Consider the following 23,808-nt stretch of genomic DNA (forward strand, 5'->3'; position numbering starts at 1 on the left):
ACTGAGCCTGAGTCCAATCCTCTTTTATCAACATGTCACTCTTAGCTTTAATGAAATTTGATATCATTCTACTCAGTTTTAATGAAATTTGGCATCATTCTACTTAGCTTTAGTGAAATTTGGCATATTCTACTTAGCTTTAATGAAATTTGGCATCATTCTAAACTCTGCCATTTTTAATAGGTCTTTACTTTTCCAAAAGTCTAACATAACACAATTTAATATCTTGGATACCCAATTTTCCTCTTTGGTGAAGTTTCATTCAAGACCCATTCTAAGTGGTATTAAACAATCATTGATTAATTTTGTGATCTACTTCCATGATGGCCATCTTAACATACCCTGTGTATCAAGACTTTATTCAGGTAAGACCACAGTTTGAAGTCATAAAATGGTCAACTGTTTCAATGCCTAGCAAGAGGTCACAGAAGAGAGATTTCCCTACTTCAATATATGTAATAATTATAGAATTTCCTGAACTGTCCCTGATATTTTCACTTATATTTTCCTCTTTCTTCGTAATATCACGGCCATCAAGGAAGAGTCACCAAAACATGTCCTCAGCCTCCTTCCAGTTCTAAATTTTAAAAAGAAAATTATTCTCAAATCTATCTTAAGTCTGTTATTTAATAATCATATCACGACAATCAGAACTGGAAGAGTGAATAGAAAATTAGGAGCTAGCAAACAAGTAAATATGTTAAGACAGAAAATATAATATCTAAAACCCCCCACTCTTGATTCCTAACAAGTGTTAGATCTGCACTGTTTGTGGATAGTATACTATACTAGTTACTTCAAACTTACCCCTATCTTCCAATGATGATGGTTCATCTATCAATAGCTTCCTGTCAGCACCTATGGATCCCTTTTTCTTCTCTCGCTGGCTGTCAAGAGCAAACTGGTTTTCTTTTAACGTAAGAGATTTTCTTCTTTCGCTCTTCAAGCTTCGGAAACTGGGTTCAAAGTCATGCTCCTCCTCTTCTTTGAAAACATATGCATCTTCTTTAGAGGCCTTATCATTTGATGTAGTAGATTTGTTGATGTTTTCCTTCCCTCTCTCTTGGTCCTCAGCCTGTGAAAAAATAAAACAATAACATGATATATACATAGGACAGGTTTAAAATACTTCATTCTCACTACATGATAGAGTAATCCCTTTATCATTCACACTAGTACATCAAGGGGGATGAGTATACATCCAAATTGATGTAAAAAGGGATAGTGACTAGGGTAGCCAAGGCTATGCTACCTCTACGCTAACAGAAAACCCAATCATAACCATGGTTAGCCTTTGAAAATATACTCTAACATCAAAAACTGTATAGAATCCAAAGAAATAAGAATTACTCATGATGCTTTTTTACAATAAGGTATATTAAACACAAAACAACCAAAAACTGTGAAATTGAGCAAACAAAGTGTAGCATTCAGGAACTTAAAATCACTGTAGCCTTGCTTACCAAAACTTCTAGTTCCGATTAAGAAATTACTCTGACAAATATAGACGTGGACCTGTATAATGACCGCACTTCCTGTTGTTTATATTTTCTGATGATCACCTTTTCCATGTTTGTACAAAACATACAGTATAATTATATCATTAGCCAACTGTATGTACACTGCTGTACATAAGTTTATAATTTACCTAAAATAATGACTGATAACAACAAGCATGCAATAAGACTAAATAGAGAAAACTTATATTACTGCACAACATTCATATACTGTGTCTCTCCCCCATCACTATCTCTACACTTAGGGATCAGTTGCCATGATGTGTCTTGCCAAGCTATTTCTATCAAAAACATCCTCCTCTTCCAGTAAACCCTTCCTCTCAAAAACCCTACTTCCCTTTATCTGGCCATCTTACCCTTTGCCTTTCTCTTGACCTTCTACCCTTAGCAGGTTTCACCCAAGCCCTCTTTACTCCTTCCTCCTCACCCACCTTTCTTCCCAGCTGAGTGTCTCTTGGCACTGTCCATCAACATCGATAGATCTGTAAGCCACTACTGCCATGGCCAAAGAGGATCAGAGTCAACTGAACATTCTTGATGAGTCTGAATAATGGGAAGGAATAAAAATCCAGGCTGCTTAATTTGCTGGGCTTAGCAATTGAAGCTCATTGTAAACATCCACCAATGGTGCACTCCACAGATGCCAAAAGTCTTGCAGATCTCTGGATGCAGAGGCCATTCTGATAAAAGTATCTGTTTCACAGAGCTGTGTCCAATACCACATCTCATTGAAGTGAACCTCAGCAATTCACTGACATTTATTCCCAACATCATTAAGTCCAATGTTAGCTGATACTGGACTGTGTTTGTGTCACACTGAATCTTCAAATCAAGCCATTACTGCAGCGCTGTCAGTTAACAAATTTATGGTCTTTCCCAAAATGAGGTAATGATTCTGTGGAGGACTAAGAAGCCTGCCTTCATTTCAAGAAAGCTGATGATGTGTTACCAAATGGTTTTGCAGATGTGCTTCAACCTTGAATCAAAATATCCAAGAACACCAGAATCTCTAGGATGAAATGAATCCAGTTATCATCCTTCATAACAATGTACTAGACTACAACTGGGAAATGTCTGGGAGATATACAACTGACCAAGAACTTCCTAGCTGCAGTTGCAGTGACTGTAACCTGAAGCACCTGCGGGAACCAACCTCCCCAGAAGCACATGGTGCAGAATTGGGAGTTTCTCCATAATGAAAACTACTGGATCAAAGCAAACACTCCCTTAATCCTGTTGTCTGTTGGGTAAACGATATCTGTTACCAAACTATTGTCCACACCCAGATCATAGATCTAGTCAATGAGCTGTTCCCAAACTATTGTCCATACCCAGATCATAGATCTAATCAATGAAATTAAGTCAAAATTCTCTCAATACAGTCCCAAACAATGCTGTCAATGTTGCCATCATCAAACAATCATCCAAGGATATCCAGCATCTTATGTCATTCCCATGAGACCATACTGTCACTGGTGCCAAGGCATATGAGTAAGGAATTGTAGAGCAGCTACCTTGCCAAAACCCAGTACCAGAAGCTGAAACATCTTCCAAGCAGTATCCAGGCTAAATAACTCTTTGTTGGATGAGTCAGTAGAGCTGCGGACTGTCACTCGATGGGCCAGAGTTCAATTCCCCTGGCCGGCTGACGAAGAGTTAGAGGAATTTATTTCTGGTGATAGAAATTCATTTCTCGTTATAATGTGGTTCGGATTCCACAATAAGCTGTAGGTCCCATTGCTAAGTAACCAATTGGTTCTTAACCACGTAAAATAAAGTCTAATCCTTCGGGGCCAGCCCTAGGAGAGCTGTTAATCAGCTCAGTGGTCTGGTAAAACTAAGGTATACTTAACTTTAACTTCCCAAAGGAAGTCTGCTGCACAAACTTCCTTGGTGGGTTGAGACTGAATACTGGTTGAAATAACCCTGTCACCCTCAACCTCAAAAGTAGATGACTGTAAGCCCAGCAATCCTTACCAAACCTCTACATTCCAATACCTCTGACACACTGACATCATCTCATTTTCCAAAGCCTAGATTCTCTCTGCATCCTATCATCCAATGTTCCCTGCTTCTGCCATATCTCCAGAATTTCTATACAAAAGCCACAACAAGCAGAGGAACTGCCAGTAAGGGAATACCATTCTTAATTTCTTTTGCATCCCCCCACCTTTACCAAGGACATCAAATCCTGTAAGCTCCACAACAGTAAAAGGCATCCTTAGCACAGCTGCCTGAAGAATAGTGTCCAGGGGCATGAGGGTATCACTGATCTCCAACAAAACTATTTTGTTTCTTTGGACCTCTTTGATGCTCCCCCAGACATCCCTGAGGAGGTGACATCACTGGATGATGATGAGGTGGAGCCTACATGCAACAACCTATCAGCCACAACAAGAGCACTAATTTTTATTTTTTCTCTATGGGGCTCTGCCAAATTTTCTCACCTGCAACACCTTGCAAACCTTAATGCTGGTGTACTTCTGTGCTCAAAACTATGGTAGCAAGAGATACTCTACTCAGACAGAATTTTCTTCAAATTTTTATTTGAGAATGGATTGGTTATGATTCACAGAGACTCGAGACAATTTTTATGATTTCCCAAAACCTGATAAACAAGGCATTCAGGGAAAAGCATATAAAAATTAGTCTCAAAACATTAAGTTAAAGAATGACCATCAATAACAAACTACTCGACCACAATTTATAATTTGAAAATGGATCCAGAATGCATTAAATTTTGCTATTAATATATGATAATTATCATATTATTAAAAGGAAAGAAATCCCCACTATCAATCATATATTAAAAGGAAAGAAATCCCCACTATCAAATTGCTGCAGCACAAAACTTCCTAAATACTGAACTATAGTTAATACCAGAAATGTATTTATGTATGGCTAACAACTGAACTGAGAGATTATAATGGATTCAAAAGCAAGTAGGTCGAACACTATGTTTAGTGTAGCATTATTTTACCTCAGTAAAAAGTGTTTTTACATATAAAGTTTTAATACAAACCATTAATCATAACTAGCTACAACTTAAAGAATGTGATAAAAACAAACATAAAGAATGTGATAAAAACAAACATACTCTTTGGAGATTTGAACCATTGACCTGTGATTTGCAAGGTCAATACTGTATGCACTATGCCCCTTAGGATGATTGGATATACTATAGTACTGAATCCGTAAATCAACATGTCAGTACAGTATTTCATATCCCCAAAGAGGTGGTTTGTGTTAATTGACTTTAATATAAAAAAAATTTGGGTGGTTTGTGTTAATTGACTTGAATATAAAAAAATTAAAGTCCCAACCCTGGACATCTGCTATCAACCAGTCATATTCTCTCCAGTATGCTAAACCCCACCTTGAAGAGTAAGGGAAAGGGAGGAGGGCACTGAAGATTAAGATTAATGGGTTTGTAAAGAAAAACTTGCTCAATGTAAAACACTGGTATACAAAACCTGTTAATCATATTAAGCTTGAACAGTAATTAAAGAGGACAAGGAAGCTGAGTCTCTGAAGAGATTAGATGCCCCCATGTGCAAGAGGTCAAATTCCAAGTCATTAGCTCCAGTGGAGTTAACAGTAACCTTGGATATCCAGGTAGATTCCGTAAGTACAGGAAGCAGCAGAAGACATATCCCAGATAATAAACATAACAAGCATCCAAGGTGTAGAGGCGTGTAGCTCAAGAAAAATACACCTCTATATGCGCTAGAGGGATGACAGAAGCCGAGACAGATGTATGACTAGAATCCTTTGACTTAAGGTTCATAAACTGCGGCTACAATCAAGACCCTATGGGAAACGCCCACACACACCACGCCAAAAGCACAGATAAAAGCACACGAAGGAAGCTTTTCAAGGCTCAAGGACTACTCTAAAGATAGCAGAGAACCCACCATAAAGCTAAACAGGAGAGAAGAGGGCACTCAAACCTCTGACAAATGCAAAGCTGTACATGAGATCCCTGGGAAATGTGTGTGACCCAGATTCTCTTGAAGCTAACAATAAAGTTAATCTTGAAAGAAAAACAAATACAGCAACCTGAGCAAAAGGACAGATGAAATATACAACTGCTGGAAGCATGACTAGACCACCAACACAACGCACAAAAGAACAACTTCATGAGAAGACAAATAACATGAAAAAAACATGTGAGTCCAAGAACAAGCCCTTATTAGCAGATGATTATCGCACATGAACTCCAGAGCAAACTCATCCCCTATCAAGACCAAAACTAGTGCGAGGCTATCAGAAAAGGTATGAAGCCTACTGAAGAGCTTAGAAAGGACAAGGGCAAACAGGGACAGCCTTAAAGGAGAATAACAAGAAACCATCAAAGAAGAGCCCAAGAAATGTTAAGTGAAGCCAAGAGGACTACCATCAAGAAATGACTTGGAGGCTGTTGAAGTCCTCTAAACTACAAGTGCCAAAAAAGTGAAACTTTGGGCGAAGAAGGAACGACAAATTGTGAAGCTGTGAGAGAAGAATTATCTTTGCTGAAAGGATAAGAAGCACATCCTAATGCAAAAGGTATCCAGCCTAAAAGGAAGTCTCTATCAAAAGAGAAATACATCCATACCATTTCTGGGATGTTTGCTTATCAACAGTACCTGCCTGCAGCTCATTAACAATAGCTCAAAGTGCAATAGTGCATGGAACAAAAGATGTTCAGTGTGTTCTAAACTACACGTAAAGTAACCTTACATGGTCAATTTCCATCAATTTGCTGATCGACAATTTTTCGCATAAAACGTAACTTTTTTTCTAAGTACCCAGTTGGCGTGAATGGTGTCATACACCACCAATCTCCCGTAGTTCTTAAGGTGACCATCGTGTGTCACCCCAATCATCCCGAATTCAAGTAGCGAGTAAATCAAACCCCGCCAATCAGCTGACCTAGGTCACACCCTAGACCTACTGACTTTTAAATCCAACCAATCAGAAGGAGTCAAAACGGTATGATTCATATACCTGCACTCTGATCCAGAAGCAGCCATTCTTTCCCATTCCTTCTTCCACAGTGGAAGCATGTGACGTAAACGTTTGTTTGATGTCGTAGAAACCGTGTTGTTCAAAAACGGTAAACAAAAGGTGTTTCACGTAAAATTCTGCCATTTCTTGAAATACTTAAAAATGTCCACCCGCTATAGAGCCATCAAAACACTGCCTCCTAAATGCATTTTACCATCCGACCGAATATAATACGACCCAGTTCTAGCACTCCCAAGATCAAGTCTCAAACACTGACAAGAAAACTAAAAGATTTCAAATATGGTAGGCAGTTGGTTTGTTGTTTTTATAAATTAGTACGACAAACTCGAGGACTCGAACCTACTACCACAAAGGGGGTAGCCCAGCCGAGTGCTTAATAAGTGATACTCTGGGGGTAAACACCCCTCGCCCCCAGCAAGATGAGGGCACAGTGCCCTAAGTCAGGTCAGTAAGGTAAGTTCTGGTAGGGTAAAGGCACGACACTCTAGGAAAGGTTAGGTTAAGGTTGCTTTGGTTAGGTCGCAGCCAGTGCCAGACCACATGTCCAAACAGCAATTTAGTCCCACCCATCTGTTTCCTATATTCAGTGTTGCTTGGGAGGGGGATCTAGGGAGGGATAAAGCGCCTGTGGCCAGGTCAGGGCATGGCGCCCTAAGTCAGGTTAGGAAGGTTAGGTCAGGGCCCGATATTCTAAGAAAGGTTAGGTTTTGCTTTTTTTTTTTGTTAGGTCATAGTCAGTGCCAGACCATGTGTCCGAACAGAAATTTGTGATATTTACAGTCTTTTATGTTTTTACGGTAATCCCCATCGGGCTTGTACTAAATGTGCCGCAGAGGGGGGGGGTCACTATCTATGAAAGATCCACAGTAACATAACTAGCAAAGAACACCGGGTAGATCCTGGGAAGCACAGCATACCTCCAACATTGTCTATGCCACACAAGCCAGACTGGACAGGTCCATTTCACACAGAAAAAGGCTAATTATGAATGGTGGGTTTAGTATAACAATCTAATATAAATGTCATAATTATTTCAAATACCAGAAATTATTGTTTTCAATGACTTGTGGAAGATCTGAAAGAACTTAAAACCATTACTCTTTGATAAATAATTTTTTCTTACATTGTGGTAGGTGAACAAATAGCTTACAAATAATACTGTAAATATGCTATTTATAACTACATATTCCAGAAGCAAAAACTAAACTACATTTTGCAGACCATAACTTCCTTAACATATCCAACATTTTAAAGATCCAACAATATTAATTCTTTTGTTTGTTACACCACATTTTTGACACCTGAACAGTAAATCATTAACCTATGTTGCAATACTAATTAAACCTAAATTGCAACTACAACTGCATATTCTTTACTCATAGGAAATTAATTACTGACCAGTTGCATTCCAAATAAACTCCCCCAAATTGAACAAAAAAATCTTCAACAACAAAATATAGTAATTTTTCTTGGACTACTTAAAAATGCAGAAAGGCAAAATACCATTCCTCAGAGGATCCACAATACAAATTTCCAAATAATGATTAAAAAAATGTAAAGAATGTCGCTTAACATCTCACGAAATACAGGAAGTTGAAAGATTTTACTATGCCAGTTCATAATGTAACTGAATTAGGTAAATAGGATCATGCCAGCTCCCAAACATTCCCTAATGTCAAGAGCCCAGCTGTAAAAGCAACACACCAGAAAAGTAAAATCAAGACAAAGCTCCACATTAGGGTAACCTCGACTCTTAAAATAGCAAAAATTGGATCAACAACATTAGGTGAAATTTTGCTACTAAGTTCATTCTGACTTACTTAAGCCAAACTTTAATTATCTCTTCTCTTCAACTACTGTAGACACACATTGTTTATCAAACTAATCTGCACTCATGTTGCAGGCACCTGACCCTTCCCTTTTCCTACATAGGTAAAATCTATTATGACAATTTACAAAACAACATACCATTCTATCAAAAATACCAAGAACAGGAATACTGCATAAAACATAAATAACTACATAACCAAAAAAATATACATCAACGCAGAATAACTGTCACTAGGATCAAACTTCTCTCTTACCACAGACAGTGGGGTTTCTGAGCTACCCTTCATCTTAGGGACAACAATATTAAACGGACGGCCACGTGGCTTGGGGATGGGCTGCTGTACAGGTGTTGCTTTTAGTGCAGGAGTTACTGGCTCTTCAACACCCAACTTCTCTTCCTCCTCGAAGAACTCATCTTCCACCTTAATATCCTCATCTGTCTTCTCCCAATCGGATAATGATTTTGCCTGAGACTTAGCAGCACCATTGTGCATCCCTAAGATTCCTGTTCTCTCCAAACGAGCCGTTTCTGTTTTCCCTTGAGTTGAAACTCTCCTTATTTCATCTTTCTCCTAAAAATACCAAACGTCAATTCACTTTAGTTCTACCACTAAGTGTCTTCCTAAGCTCCTTTCCTAAGAAAGACAACTAATGCACAATATTTTAAGATGTTATGCTAATACTCAACTACATTAATACCTTGAGTTCTACATTTTCCAAGTCAACAATGTACAGGTGAAGAACTATAAAAGTACTACAAATACTACAGTAAGTGTTCCTTGAATGTGACTGTGCCTTATGTGATGGACTGAAAAATTAAGATACCAATACCCCTTCAGCAAATGAGGCATTAGTTCTTTGCCTTGTCTACCTATCCTTACTCATTTTACCTAAGTAATAGGTTATGAGAGAGAGAGAGAGAGAGAGAGAGAGAGAGAGAGAGAGAGAGAGAGAGAGAGAGAGAGAGAGAGAGAGAGAGAGAGAGAGAGAGAGAGAGAGACCAGCTACCTCCATTTCTTTTCACCCAAGGGCTGATGTGCTGAACTTTACAGAACTTATCAAGTATTACTTCACAAAAGAGAAACAAATCAAACATATTAATCTTACATATAAAAATAAAAATTAATCTAATTTAAAAACTATATCTAAAATTTACCACTATTGTTATTACTATCATCATTATCAAGAAGCTTAAACAGACCACTGAGTTAATTCATGTAGTTCTCGGAAGGCTGACCCAAAGAATTTTTGTAATTTTGATAAGTATTTTTTTTTTTAATTCATACCCATTATTAACTATATGAGTAACATTTTATCCATAAATGCAAAGTTCACTAGTCTAATGTTTGTTTAACAGAAGCTTATAGTCTATTAAACAGGTGCCAGTTGTACCTTAAGGCAAGAAGAGAATCCCAGCTCACATGGTAACAAAACATTAAGTTCCCAACTATATATGAGTAACATTTTGTCCATAAATGCAAAGTTCACTAGTCTTATGTTTGTTTAACAGAAGATTGTTGTCTATTAAACAGGTGCCAGTTGTTCCTTAAGGTAAGAGGAGACTCCCACCTCACATGATAACAAGACAATAAGTTCCCAACTCTTCATTAACCAAGACACACAATTCTCCAAAATGCCTCAATGGTCCAGGAAGACATCTACAACAAACGACCCCCAGTGAAAAATTCTCAAATATCTAGGCTACCACCTAAAAATAAGGACACCAAAGATTTAATGACAAAACACAATCTACACTGGCTTGTAAATAGGAAAGTGATGTTGTATTTGTCAACCTGTATGCATATCTATTATGCACTTTTTCCAGCACACAAAAAAGCAGTATTAAAAACATAAATTATCCTAGCTTCTAGCTGATTTGTTCTTTACACAATTTTTGTACCTAAGTAGTCATACCTTACTGAAACAGAAATGGAGGCAGCTTGTACATGTGAAGCAACTGACACTTCACCCATTTAACACCTATGCTTTCTATAATAAATTTCACTAGTTATATGTTATCCCTTCTGACTGTCCTTAATTTCAGTTTGTCACCATACTATAAAAAGACATATACAGTACCTAATATCGTTATCATCATATTACATTTTCCCTTTGCAGGACTAGACTTGAAAAACGTTTTCTCCTCCTCATTCTGTTTTGCAAACTTTCTAAATACTTAATAAAGAAAGAAATCCATTCAGACTGGATTACCTACTCAAGAAGAGGATATAACTGCATTACTGAAATATCAAGTGTCTCTTCCTAGGAAATATATCATTTATTTTTTACAAAGCTACAACTAGAATCAAAGTTAAGGAATAAAGATAAAAATGGTTACTGAAGTAATGGTGTCAAACGTCATCTTCTAGTCCCAAGACTACTAAAACTTGGCTAATGAATGGGCACAGAAAGACAAAAAGTGCAGGGAAAAGATAATTATAATGAATGACTAGGTTTCATCTTCTGAATAATAACGATGTTTCCAGTCCATACTCTACCCAGTGATTTGTCACACTAATCATGTGAAGCTTTTGAGGTGAAATACAGAGTATGATCTGACATAGAAGCAAAGCTAAAATCAAATTACCCCTTCCTCGCAAAATGGTAAGTAACAACTAATAACAAACACTGTACCTCATCTGAATCAATGTGCGATGAAGAAGTGTTGTGTCCAGATACTAGTGGAGACCAACGCAGTGCATCAGGATCAAGTCTCAATCGACGAGGGTTATTCTGCTGCTTCTGATAGTGGTCTTCAACCATCCCCCAGTCTATACTGACGACTATCCTGCAAGTTACATAATTCACTCAATACAAATGCATGCCTTACAGAAAACCAAAACTTGTTACTTGTAAGCAGTATATACTGTATATATTTTTAAAACCACTACATTCCAGTACAACTATTTTTCTTATAAATAGCATATAACTTGATATTATGGTTTCACTGGCAAAATTCTATACAATTTTTAGAATATTCACTTACTGTCCATTGGCATCCCTCTTAATAAAATTCAGGATACTCAGTGTATAGGCAACATCTGATGGATACATGGCTTTCTCTTTCACTATATCTTGTATACTAAAAGTGTTGCTCTCTCGCACATGATACAGGTACTCTAAAACAACTGATTTCCAATAGGCAGTGTAAGAGACTCGCCCAAGATCTGAAAGGGGTTTTTCTGGAGTTCCTGGCTGTCCTTCTCGTTTTGATAACAAATAACCTGAAATAATAACCATAACTGAGTATACTGGAGGCATAGTGTATCAGATCAAGTAATTTTTTAATTTCTTAAGCTGGAATTTATTTGTATCCATAATGTGGTATCTATAATTTCACACGGTAGCTTTCTTAACTACTCTCCTTGCCATCATTCACTTATTAATATGTCTCTCCTTATATTGTGGACTAGATCCATAAGAAATTTGTGGGAAAAGCAGATTTCTGCAAAAACCTTGACTGCTTGCTCTTATTGGCTTTAAGAAAAAAAGAAGAGGTTTGTGCTGTTAAGTTTTACTTTTCTAAACACTTTTTTAATTACTTTATACAAAACTGTTTACAAATCACTTAATAAAGAGAAACCTCATTTTCTAGTTTTCATTACAATTGACACAACATAAAAATGTGACATTAATCTAGGCTGGGAAGTGTTATTACAAGTTCACTGGCCAATTAGGTGAGTCCTTTAATCATTATACGTGACAAGATAATGTGTATGCAATACATAGGAAAAAGTGCAGATTAGGGATGCCAAACACATTGTTGTACAAGCCAAACTGACAGCAAATTTCAAAAATGAAGAAATAAAGAGGGACAGAGAGAGAGAGAGAGAGAGAGAGAGAGAGAATTTTTCCTGTTGACCAGTTCTGTCTAGGAGGTCTTCACCTTTTTACAATTAAGACTTCATTTGTTGGTAATTTTTTTAAAAGCAGTGCTGATGTATATTTTATAGCTTTCATGTCTATACTGGACATATTTAGTTTTACTGCCTTTGGTCTAGAATAACAGTGAACGATGTGCAAATTTTCAACTTTTATAATATGAAAATTACAAGAAATATAAAAACAAAAGATGAATAATGAACTAAAATATAAGGACAGGACAAAATTCTGAGGAATATAAGTACAGTAAAAAAGAAGAATAAGAAGTCAATAGAAGGAAAGAAAAAGAGTATGGAAGATTAACAGCAAACTAAGATAAAAACAGAAAAATACAAGAGTATAAAATTTTATAATAATTTACATACTACAGTTCCCCCTGACCTTGCTATTACAAACCTAATATTTTGATGTTATACAAAGAACTTCAAATCTTACATTCAGATCACTGTACCCTTTGTAACCTATAGATGCAATTTCAATACCATGTGCATTTGGAACCTGACACCAACCGGGTAATTCAAGGGTTTTGTTTACAAAAAATTTCACTTCCAGATAAAATAATATCTGAAAACCATTGAAACGCTTAATCTTTAACAAAATCTGGCAAAAAAAAATTTTTTAGTCATTTTTTTTTTCATTACACCTACTTGCGCTCAATTCTGCATTTATCAATAGCTATTCTATTGTTTTTTGTTCTTCTCAGCTCCACTACATTACCTTAACCATAATATAAACACTGAAAGAAAAGAATGGGGTAATGCTACAGTAGTGTAAATTGTACAAACTTACAACCTACCAAAATGATCAAATAAATAATGGAGTACTTACTAAAGTCTATAAGAAATCTTCCATAGCCCTGTCTCTGATACTGAGGCATGGTCATGATACATGAAACATTGTATTTGAGAGCTGATAACTTTTCTTTGCTAAAATAACCGACGAGATGGCATCCCTTTCCATCATTTCTCGTCAGGACGTAGAAGAGGAAAGGCTCAACATCATAGTACAATGTTTTGTGATCAAGAAATAACTTTGCCAGGAGACACAAATTTTGGCAATAAATTTTACTGACATTGCCATCCACCTGAAAAGAGAAAAGACCAAGGTAAGTGATGACAACAAAGGATAAGAAAAAGGTTGATATACATCACTATTTATAATCTTGTAAATCTGTACACATTAAAATTATAAAAAGATTTTTCCTTATCTCATACCTCAAAGACAGAAAGACCATCTTTTCTGTATATTTCAGTCCCTGGTGGAGTTCGCCAAAGACATTTTTGCAAGTGTCGCCCTAACATAGACACACTTTTCATGTACTTGAGACAAAACTCACACAGGAACAACTTAGTTAACCTGTTAAAAATCAAATGGTGGGTGAGTACTTCTTAGCAGACACCAAAAGGCAAAAAATCAACAATACAGTAATTCATAATGAACTGTACTGTTACACTACCAACTACTTAACCTAAATATAGGCAATCAATAAAAAATGTTATATATGAATTTAAACTAAAAATATTTCTGCATAAAAAGATTGAACATGACATTCACTCTTGTTATTCTATGATGTAATAAAATTCTTACCGTGCATACTCTTGAGGGTATGGAGCAGAATACCAAGTTTGTATATCATATTGTCCAAAGTCTATACTAGCTGGACATCTTGACATATTAAACGGATCTCTTTCTTGCACAGTTGTCCGATTCTTGTCCATTTCCTACATACAAAGAAAAACAAAATAATTGCATCAAAGAGAAACCAAAATACAATACCATATCACATCACTACTTATACTTAAAATAAATAATTTTCATGTATTCTATGGAAGAACTGGCAACAGGATACTATTTAATCTAGACAAATAGCCTCAAAATTCTGATAAACTTTTCAAAACAGTACATTTTCGTTTTTAACATATAGTGACAGTTCCTTTTAAATTAACAATAATTATTGATGGGCAGCTTACTCAGACCACCAAATTTAATTACTTAACTCCCACAACTCTGACCAAAGAGCTTGAGTTTACAAATGAAATTCACACTGTGTCTAATAAATTGAAGTAACTGACAAACTCAAGCCTTTTTGTTGAAGTTTGGCCATCCACACTGACACTTGAGCTCTCCTTCAAATATTCATGGGTTACAGAAGTGTGATCAATTCCAAGGTGAGATAAAATTACTTCACTAGTGATCTTCTTTATTTAGATAAAATTACTTCACTAGTGATCTTCTTTATTTCCTATCCATATTTAATCATACAACTTTTGATTTTCTAGTCAATAAGCTGACTGTGTATGAAGACAGCTTCAGATAGACCTCACTTTATTTTGATATTTAGTGCTTATCTTTCAAATTAATATTTTTTGTTTGACTTTTTGTCAAGGAGGAGCTCTACTGCACCCTCTCTTAACATACAGTCCATTAATATTCCTAACATACAATATTCTTTTTAAAAAAAACTTCCACAAACATCAAAAATTTCAGTCAACAATCATCATAATGATAAAAAATGACTGGTAACCTCTTATATCACATTCTTTGTTTACAAGATTTGTTTATCCACTGGGAATCAATATAAATCTTTCCAAAGTTGACCAAAGGGATTAAGATTCATTTTTTTGGAATAAGGTTATATTTAACTACGTCTTAAAATCTGATTGAGGTATTCACAGGTCATATCCATAAGAGAATCAAAAACTTTTTATGCTTGAAGATTCAGAAGGGATTTCTTCAACTGCTTTGCTCCTAAAGTAATTTATTTAATTCTAAGTAGTAAGTTTCCATGAAGTATATTTGCTTCACAACCAACACATTACTTAGAATAGCCAGCTTCAAGGTTAGTGAATTCCCTTGACATTTCAGCTAATAAGAGAGGAAGCAATGTACCAGGGAAAGACAATGGAAAAAAGAAAATTATAAGAACACATATGAAAATATTATGCATAGACACGAATGTTTGAAGCTCCTTATAAACTTCACTACTTTCAGGGAAGTGAACAGGTCCAGGCCCCATTGGCGGAACACTCGAGCGAGAGCTGCCCAGTACACCTTAACACCCATGACAGACAGGCCCTTGTCTTGATAAACAAAGACCAAAAATTCCACACTATATTAAAGAGGCACTGACTGGAGAATAGCCCCTTCCAATACCATCTGTAGAAGACGGCCCACTTTCCTAGGATGACTTCAACTTAGGAGGTGCAGGGGGTATCAGACATCTCTCTTTGCTGTTTTGCAAGAAAAGCCTCTTTCACAGGAGCTGAGGATAATGTAATATATGTGTTTAGACAAAAGGCACTACCTTGCCTGCCTCCCCCTTGTAATAGAAGGGAAGAAGAGGGATCACATTCTAGACCAGCAAAACAGGACTTCTAGTGCTTACCTGTACTTATTTAGGTCCAGCTTATATTTCAGCAAATGTCTGTGGGTACGGGTCATGGGAGAGAAAAGGGTTTGGTGCACACACACCCTCTTCCATCAGGAGCTGCATACTCTAGCCAAAGCACTGTTGCAACAGAAGAGTGGGCCACAGGTGTAGGGCTCTAAAGACATCTATCAAGAGTGACAGGTCAGTGTGCCACTCGGCATGTGGCAAGAGGGGAGCTACTAGTGTCCTGTAAAAGCCCAGGGTCATAAACAGTTGCGTACCCTTCTGAGAAGACTGAACAGGGGAAAGATGTAGATGTCCATGGGTGTGGAAACACACTTTTCTATCACTACCCATAGGTCTGGGACCAGAGAGCAGAAGAAGGTAAGCTTACTGTTTAGTTTGGCAGCAAACACATCAAATGTTGATCATACCCCACAGGTACAACAGTCTCTTCTACTGCTTGATGTAGGGACCATTCGTTTCCATGACCTAGTCTAGATAACTGAACTCTTTGAAGTCACAATGAGCTTCATTTAGCCGACTTCATGGATTCAGACCTTTTCCTAAATGAGCTCAATGACAAGCTCAACTTAGTATAACACAAGCAGCTGACAAGCCTCAGAGGTATTACACCTGATTGGAGATCCATCTTGCAGATTCCATTAAGATACATACAGAAGCCAACACAATCCCTCAATGTCTGGAGCAGGGAACAGCCAAAAAAGCTAACCACAAGTCAGAAAATTATGCCCCTCAACTTAGAACATCTCTTTCCAGAAGAAAGCAGTCACTTTCAAGCTGAAATAATCCACTGTTCCAATAGCAAACCTCATGGCTGGGTAAGGTGTGGGGCCGAGATTGGTGTTTCCCTATGTTCTTCTCAAATGGGGGGGGGCTTGTCTTCAAGAATTCTGGAGGTCATGGAACCCGTTGAGAGCCAAGCCATGAGGAACATGAGTGATCAGAGAAGGTTATCAGCTTCCCTACCAAGTTAGAACACCCACAAGCTTGGCAGCCAATCAGTTTTGGGTCTTACAATAGATATGTGGTGAGGCACTGAGTTTTGAATAAGAAATTGAGGTCAAAAGAGAAGGAATATACAACATAAAAGTTTTTCAATAATTTTCAGGATCCTCCAAGAGTGTGTAATCTCAAAGACAACAGGGTGATACAGCCCCATTATGACCCAAGCCAACTTACCCAGTTTCTCAGCAGTCTTCTTTCATGATGGAGAGAGTGGCTTCAATTCAACACTCCATTCAACAATGGACTTCGCAGTGACCAGCGGCCATGCACCTGAGGGGCATTTCCTCCAACATTCTTGTACACCAATCTTCCATATTCCTCTTGTACAGGGAAGCAAGTTCTGGGTTTCCTGTGTCAAGTAAGCCCTTCTATGAAAGTTTCACCTTGGCTCATGCTTTGGTTTCAGCATGGATAAACAGGCATGGAATATGGTTACATGGGTATTTGGATAACTAGCTCATTATGGATTCTTCTCTTACAGCTGTCAGCATCTTCAGTCACACAGGTTCCTGGGCCTTCAGGCCAAATGAGGGAAACCTTACTTAAGAGCCAACTCCAAAGGCAATGTCTCTGGGAATGCATCTTGATGAAGCAGATGTTCCTGTTCATCCAACAGAGCGGAGGATTTTGTATTTGCAGTGATGCAAAAGTTTTTTCATAAGTAAGAACACCCAATGCTAAGATGCAGCAATAGACAATAGGTAATGGATCTTCCGGAAGAAATTAGTTCCCTTCAATCAATTCAGGATTCAATCCCTACAACCCCAGCCAAAGATGAAAGCAGTTTTTCTAGGTCTGCAACCTTTATGTATCACTTACAGAAGCAGTATGTTGGGAGTATGACCAGAAACACAAACACATTGCCTTATCTCAGAAATGAGACGAGAAAACAAGCATCAACTGACAACCAAGAAAGTTTTGCTTGCGGGTACAGCATAGCCTCACTAGACCACCTTCTGTACCCCTGAATCCACCTTCGAAAACAAGCATCAACTGACAACCAAGAAAGTTTTGCTTGTGGGTACTGCATAGCCTCACCAGACCACCTTCTGTGCCCCTAAATCCACCTTCTTCCTAGCTATAAACCTTAGCAAAGTATTTCTGGAGGTCTTCCCAACACAAACCCCTAACATTTTGCTCCACTCACATCCAGTAACTTAAAAGACAGATGCACTGATACATTCTTTGAAAAGCCTAGAAGTCTACTTTTTTCCACCTTTCAGTTTTGTCAAACCAGTTCCAGAAAAAAATTTTACAATCTCACTTGAGGCATCAATTTGGCCTCAACAGGAGCAGTTCACCATTCTTCTGTTACTGTTAATAGATCATCCCATGAAGTTCCTATGATGTGAGAAGTTTCAACACCAAGCTAATTTTCATTGACTGCACAAACTCCTGCAGATGCTAGACTTTTGTGCTTATAGTAATCCAGCAAAGCAACCACGATTCCCTCAAAGACTTGTGAAGAGCCAACCCTCAATCTCTACCATGCAAAGTGGGATTTCTGAAGCTAGTGCACATAAAGGGTTAGTGATTCAGATGATGTCACTTTACCACTTACAGTAGATTTTTTCATCTTAAGAACACAAATCGGTTTTTGCAATTAAAGGCTACAGGTCTATGCCCTCCCATGTCTCTTCATCTTCATAAACTTGGAATGGATCCCTAATTGAAACTTGAGAAACTTTTCTTAGCAATTACTTAAAAGGTCTTACAAGACTGCCACATGAACAGCTTATCTGTTCTGTTCTATTGTGAATGTATAACACTTTAAATCTGGTGTAAAAATATAATTACGAAATTAATAGTATTAAAAATTATATTCAGACAAGGTTTTGAATCAAGAAGTACTTTTTTTATTTTAATAAGATATGTATACAAAAATAGAAATTACTATGGGTTCTACTTACAGACCTAATACTGGCAACCTGTATTTGCATTTCTTCGAATCCAAATTTTTTACACATTACCCATCTGATAAGATTAAGATTGTGAGGCACTATATAATTTCTCACCCAATAGTTAATGTTTAACAAATTCTGATTAAAAGAGATACAAATATAAGATGCAAATATCCTGTTTGATGTCTTATCTGTACATATATCTTAAGAGTTCTTGAGGTTTCCAATACTAATGAGGATCCTAACAAAGAAGGTTCTTTCTTACAAACTGACATCAAATTCCATAATAATAAAGTCAAACTAAAACTTATAGGAAAGGGAGTTTGATTTTGATATACTAAGAATTAAGTATTTTCATCTGACATTACAATGACACCTTAGGTGTCATTGTTCCCAATTTAGATTTGCTTAAGGTTGTAATATGTTGCTATTAAGTAATAACATGCTTTTGTTCTTTTTTTACACATATATTAAGGTATTTAGATTTACATAATTTCATTTTCTTTCCAGATGATTACAGCTTCATCATATTATATTTGGTCTGCAACCACAAAAGAAGGCACCAATGGAATACCAAAAGAATTATTGCAATGAAATGCACCCTTTAGCTGGTTGATGTTTATAAAATTTGTTCACGCCATTTCTCCTATCTTCTCCAACTCTGTTTTCCCATCTCTTCCAGAATAAGGATATTACGATTGCAAAGGCATCCACAAAACATTTAAAACTTCATGAATTCAGTGAACTCTACTTTTCAACTTTGATGATAAAATTATGTAAATTATAATAATTAAGAATTACCATTACAATTTCACAACATTATATATGAATATGATGCCAAACATATAGCTGGCTTCAAGTATCTAACATGGAAGATCAGCCACCTTGACATGAGCATCTTTCATCAAAAGTTAACCATTCTGAGAAGATAATTTAATGAACATACCTTTACTTTCATCAAGATCCAATTACTTTTTTTTCTGAGATATCCTGCAAACAGACAGACTGACAAGGGGGAATTCATAACTTTGCTGGTACAGTATAGGTAACTAGGGCCTTGATATTAACAGTAAAAAAATGCTGAAAATTATACTTTCAAAAGATACTGACCAATGATGCTTGTTCCTGGGCCTTCTTGAACATCTCCATGTCCCTCTCAGTAACTCCTGGGGGTCGAACCATCCTCTGGATCTTTTTCTCTGTTACGCTCTTGGACTCCACTGTAGACGAGGAGAGCAACTTGTCAGCGTTCACCCCTGTGTCTATTAAGCCAACTGGTTATCAAGATCATTAGTACTACCAGATGCAAGAACATTTTACTTTACTTTCTTGAATGAAAAGTGAGCATTCAATATTTCATGATTATATCCATGTTACTGAAGAATCTGATTCAAGAGAGATGCTAAACATTAATTGCAATTACTGTACAGCGTGAATTCTAAGGAGCTAGCAACATTTATTGAAGTTTATCTGTGACATTAAGTTATTAAAGGCAGAAGAATCAACAGAGGTTTTTTATTTGCATTAGTAAAACAGTACTAAACACCAGTCAACTGTACTTTTATTATCTTCATTAATTAATAAACAGCAAATCAACAATAAAAAACAACCATTATTATGACCACAGAACCCAGAACCCCACAGCAGCCTCATCCCAATAACTAAAAGGGAAAAGCACACCGCCTCTAGCCCCAATAGTCCCCTACAACTTGAGGGGATGAGAAGCTATATACCATTTACATTTTATTTGCTTTTGTCTTGAGATGACGCTCAAATCTAAAATTTTGCGGGTTTATTTTAGGACCTATTCTTTGTGGTGGAGTCCCATGATTAGCCGATGTTTTAAACCGATAGTACTGGAGTTTCCTCTTGCCATATCAAGACGGGACAAGAGCTTCCTGTTAGCCATCCCCCAATTGTGGGTGATCTGAGGGTGAGGTGCCGAGACAAACTCCCTCTTCTAGAAACTGGCCAAACGGTAAGCTAAGGAAAGCCGGGGCAACTCTCGTGGTAACCGTTGAAGAAACTGCCAATACGTAATGCTACAACCAGAGGAAAGGAAATATCAGAAGCTTTAAAATAAAACACAAAAACAAAAAACAAACTCAACTCAACTCTAGGTCTTATTTGAGGAATATATAAAATATTACATTCTGAAACCCTGATCAAGTTCAATACTACACATATCCAAATCATGCAACTACTGGTCAGTCATTCCTTATTATGAACATGAACTTCATGCAATCTTTTTTGCACTTCCTCATGCAAGTTTCAAGCACCTTTGTCAAGGTTGAGCCCTCTTTCAAGTGAAATGAAGAAAGGTGAAATATACAAAAACAATTTTGAAAAATACTTCAAACCAATCTTATTTTATACAGTGCATGATTCACATTGGTCCAATTTACTAACATACTTTTATCTAAAGTCATTTAAATATTGAGGGGACAATCTCTCCTATGAAGGCACAACAATACGCTCTACACTAGTACATGTGTTGTATGTGTGAATGAACTCAAAAAAGAAAGGAAAAAGCCAAAGTTACGTAATAAGGATTACTTCCAAGATGGTTAGAGCCATGCATGAGCAGATTAAGTTAGCAACAGTTAGCAGCAGCAGTAAAGAAGCATAAGCAAGTTACATTATACGGAGGAGGGAAGGAGGGACGAAGGGTGAGATAAGAGTGTGATGCGGGAAGGTGGCAGCACAGCATCACGGTCCACAGAGTGCCTTACCCTGACCCCCAGTGTGGCTGCTGCAGCCCTCGGGCCTCATCTTGCGCCATTTACGTCCATCCGTTGCCTGAACTTGGCTGCCACTGCCACTTGTGTTGGCTACCAGTGGAATGGCTCCCACCACTGCAGTTGAGGGAGCTGCACCAGAGCCACAAGCACCAGCATTTACACCAGTGCTGGGCCACTTGTGGGGTGCCCACGGCGACCATACTCCCACGTTCCCTCCTAACCGGTTTATGGCACCACTACAATCACCGCCATCTCTGAAGCCCTGTCCACCTTCGCAAACTACATCACCTCCCTCTAAACTATTCGTTTCAAATGGCGGCAAGTCTCCTTCTCTTGACGAGGTTCTCTTATGACCTTTATGTTTTGGCCTCTCATGAAATGGTCTCTTACGGGAATCGTACGGAGTATAAAGATGGCTGAGACCGTCAAACAGTCCTCTGAGGTGACCTGAAGCTAACATAGTACTTGAGGAATTGGTTGATGATGAGCTACGTTCCTCATGAGGTGTCCCACTCCCAGAGTCTTCACTTAAGGATTCAGACTTTCTATTCTGTAATTTGTCCCCAGAGTTGTCTATAGTATCCTGGCCATGATGTAAAACTGAATGGTTAAAATTCAAACCCTTTTTACAACTGGTCACATCCGCCCCTGATTCATCACTGCTACTTGTGTCTGTTGTTGAATCTGGCCCACTAGTACTAAGGTCACTGGCAGCATCTACACGCTTCCCTTGTACCCCCAAAGCACTCTCACTTGTCCCCATCTGACTACCTGTCGAACTACCCGCATTTGTGTGTGATTCAACCCGTATCGTTCCCTTTGCTAATCTCATTTTCCCCTTGTCCCCAAAACTTCTTTTAAAAAACTTAGCCTTCTCCCTGGAAAGCTTATCATTAGAGATTTTCTTTGAAGAACCAGGGTGGCCATGCATACCGTCACTTTCATCAGAAGAACTCGGCACTTCTTTCTGCTGGTCACTCTCACTAGGTTTATGCTTCCGGGAGGCTGATCTGAAATGCATTGGTTGGGAAATTTGTTAACAACCTGAAGACACAATTCAAGATAAAAAATTTGAAGTTTCAACTCCAATTCATAAAATGTCTTTTGGCACAAAAATTGACAAAATTACAAAAAAAGACCTGAACATGAACAAAATGACACTAAATACAAAAATCCCAACCAAATAAAGGAAAATTTTAACAAATCCCAGTTTGAATAAATATACTAAATATTACTGAAGATATTAATTCTTGCCATAAATGTATCAACAGTTCAATACGTTCATCCTTTTCCAACTTTCCTAATGTCTGCAAAACAATTATGGTACTGTTACCAAATACAGTTTCATCACTAAATTACTGGCAATCTGAGAGAATCAGCAATGAAAATAACCTGCTCACCTTGATCGTGAACTTGACGACGAAGAACTATAGAGCCTTTTTCTACTAGACTCGACAGGTCCCTTTCGTGACCTCCCTCGTCCTTTTCTATTATTACTATTTGTGTGGTTCATGCCTCCTTCACTATGAACACTACAAGTTGGAGACGCAGTATTACTTCTATTACCGATGCTATTGTTCATACAATTTGGACAAGTCCAACTACTGGTTGGCCGGTGCTCCAACTGGGGTGTAACACAGCTTGCATGATAACCATTGTCACAGGTACTGCACAATATAAGGCTGCCCAATACCTGCATTCCATGTAAGAAAAGTTAAATTATTACAATATTCATACTGGCCATTCATAATTCTTATTTGCATTACTGCAAACACTTATAAATCTAGTTAAACTATCTTATTATGACATGCAATAAACTATTCATAATAATAACGATAATAGTTGAAGAACGTTTCTTCTTCTTCTTCTTTTAACATGCTTTTTTCCCATTTTTTGTAAGGGGTAAGCATGATGCCTTCTCTTTTGAAGGACTTTGATTTGGCTTTGGGGTAGACTGTAGTCTCGGTCGGCTGCCCTACCTGTCATCGCTTAGACCCAGGTAGCATATGTACATGTACTGTACCAGTCACCAGCGCCCTTTCTCCCAGCAGCGAGAAGTTGTTGCGCGGTTAGGTCGACAGTTCGAGACATGTGAGGTGTCTGTTATGTTTTTAGGAGATGTTGAAGTGGCTCTAACCGATTTGGCCATCAAGGCTCTAATAGTTCAAGAACATTTAATTTCAGTTAATATATGACAAAGACCTATTAAATGAAATTTTTGTTTCTCTATTCTTATTATGTAAACATTTTTACAGAAGTTACAAAATACTGCTCTTTGCTTACAAATAGCTCCTGCTATCATCTTCAGTCTCCTTGTGATATGATTTTCTGTCTGCGATCTGTTTATATATTTTCTAGCCCTTAATCTCATCCAAAGTGTTGTGTACACATCTCTTCCTTACCCAGTTCTAAATACCTTTACAATGGTAGGTAGTAATATTACTCTGTGAAATTCCGTATAAAAGTTTACAAACTCAAAGAGTAGTTTTGTAAATGGTTCTTATAAAAATACGTATAAAGAAGAAAGA

General features: G+C 37.5%; 1 protein-coding gene across 15 annotated transcripts in view; it reads right to left on the bottom strand.

Moving 5' to 3' along the window:
* LOC136855399 (uncharacterized) overlaps positions 1-23,808 on the bottom strand; it is a 61,971-nt gene that overhangs the window by 18,123 nt on the left and 20,040 nt on the right. For 2 of the 15 annotated variants that reach the window (XM_067132456.1, XM_067132467.1), the window contains exons 5-14: positions 22,681-22,973; positions 22,214-22,290; positions 19,650-19,759; positions 13,827-13,960; positions 13,454-13,595; positions 13,068-13,323; positions 11,344-11,581; positions 10,992-11,145; positions 8,612-8,929; positions 808-1,075 (exon numbers count right to left, since the gene is read on the bottom strand). In XM_067132456.1, the coding sequence (XP_066988557.1) occupies positions 808-1,075; positions 8,612-8,929; positions 10,992-11,145; positions 11,344-11,581; positions 13,068-13,323; positions 13,454-13,595; positions 13,827-13,960; positions 19,650-19,759; positions 22,214-22,290; positions 22,681-22,973 (1,990 nt within the window). Of the gene's footprint in view, positions 1-807; positions 1,076-8,611; positions 8,930-10,991; positions 11,146-11,343; positions 11,582-13,067; positions 13,324-13,453; positions 13,596-13,826; positions 13,961-19,649; positions 19,802-21,271; positions 22,291-22,680; positions 22,974-23,808 lie in introns of all 15 variants that reach the window. The other 13 variants (XM_067132400.1, XM_067132406.1, XM_067132438.1 and 10 more) reach the window with 7 other exon arrangements.

This window comes from Macrobrachium rosenbergii, chromosome 3 (assembly GCF_040412425.1).
Source record: "Macrobrachium rosenbergii isolate ZJJX-2024 chromosome 3, ASM4041242v1, whole genome shotgun sequence".
NCBI classification, from domain to species: Eukaryota; Metazoa; Arthropoda; class Malacostraca; order Decapoda; family Palaemonidae; genus Macrobrachium; species Macrobrachium rosenbergii.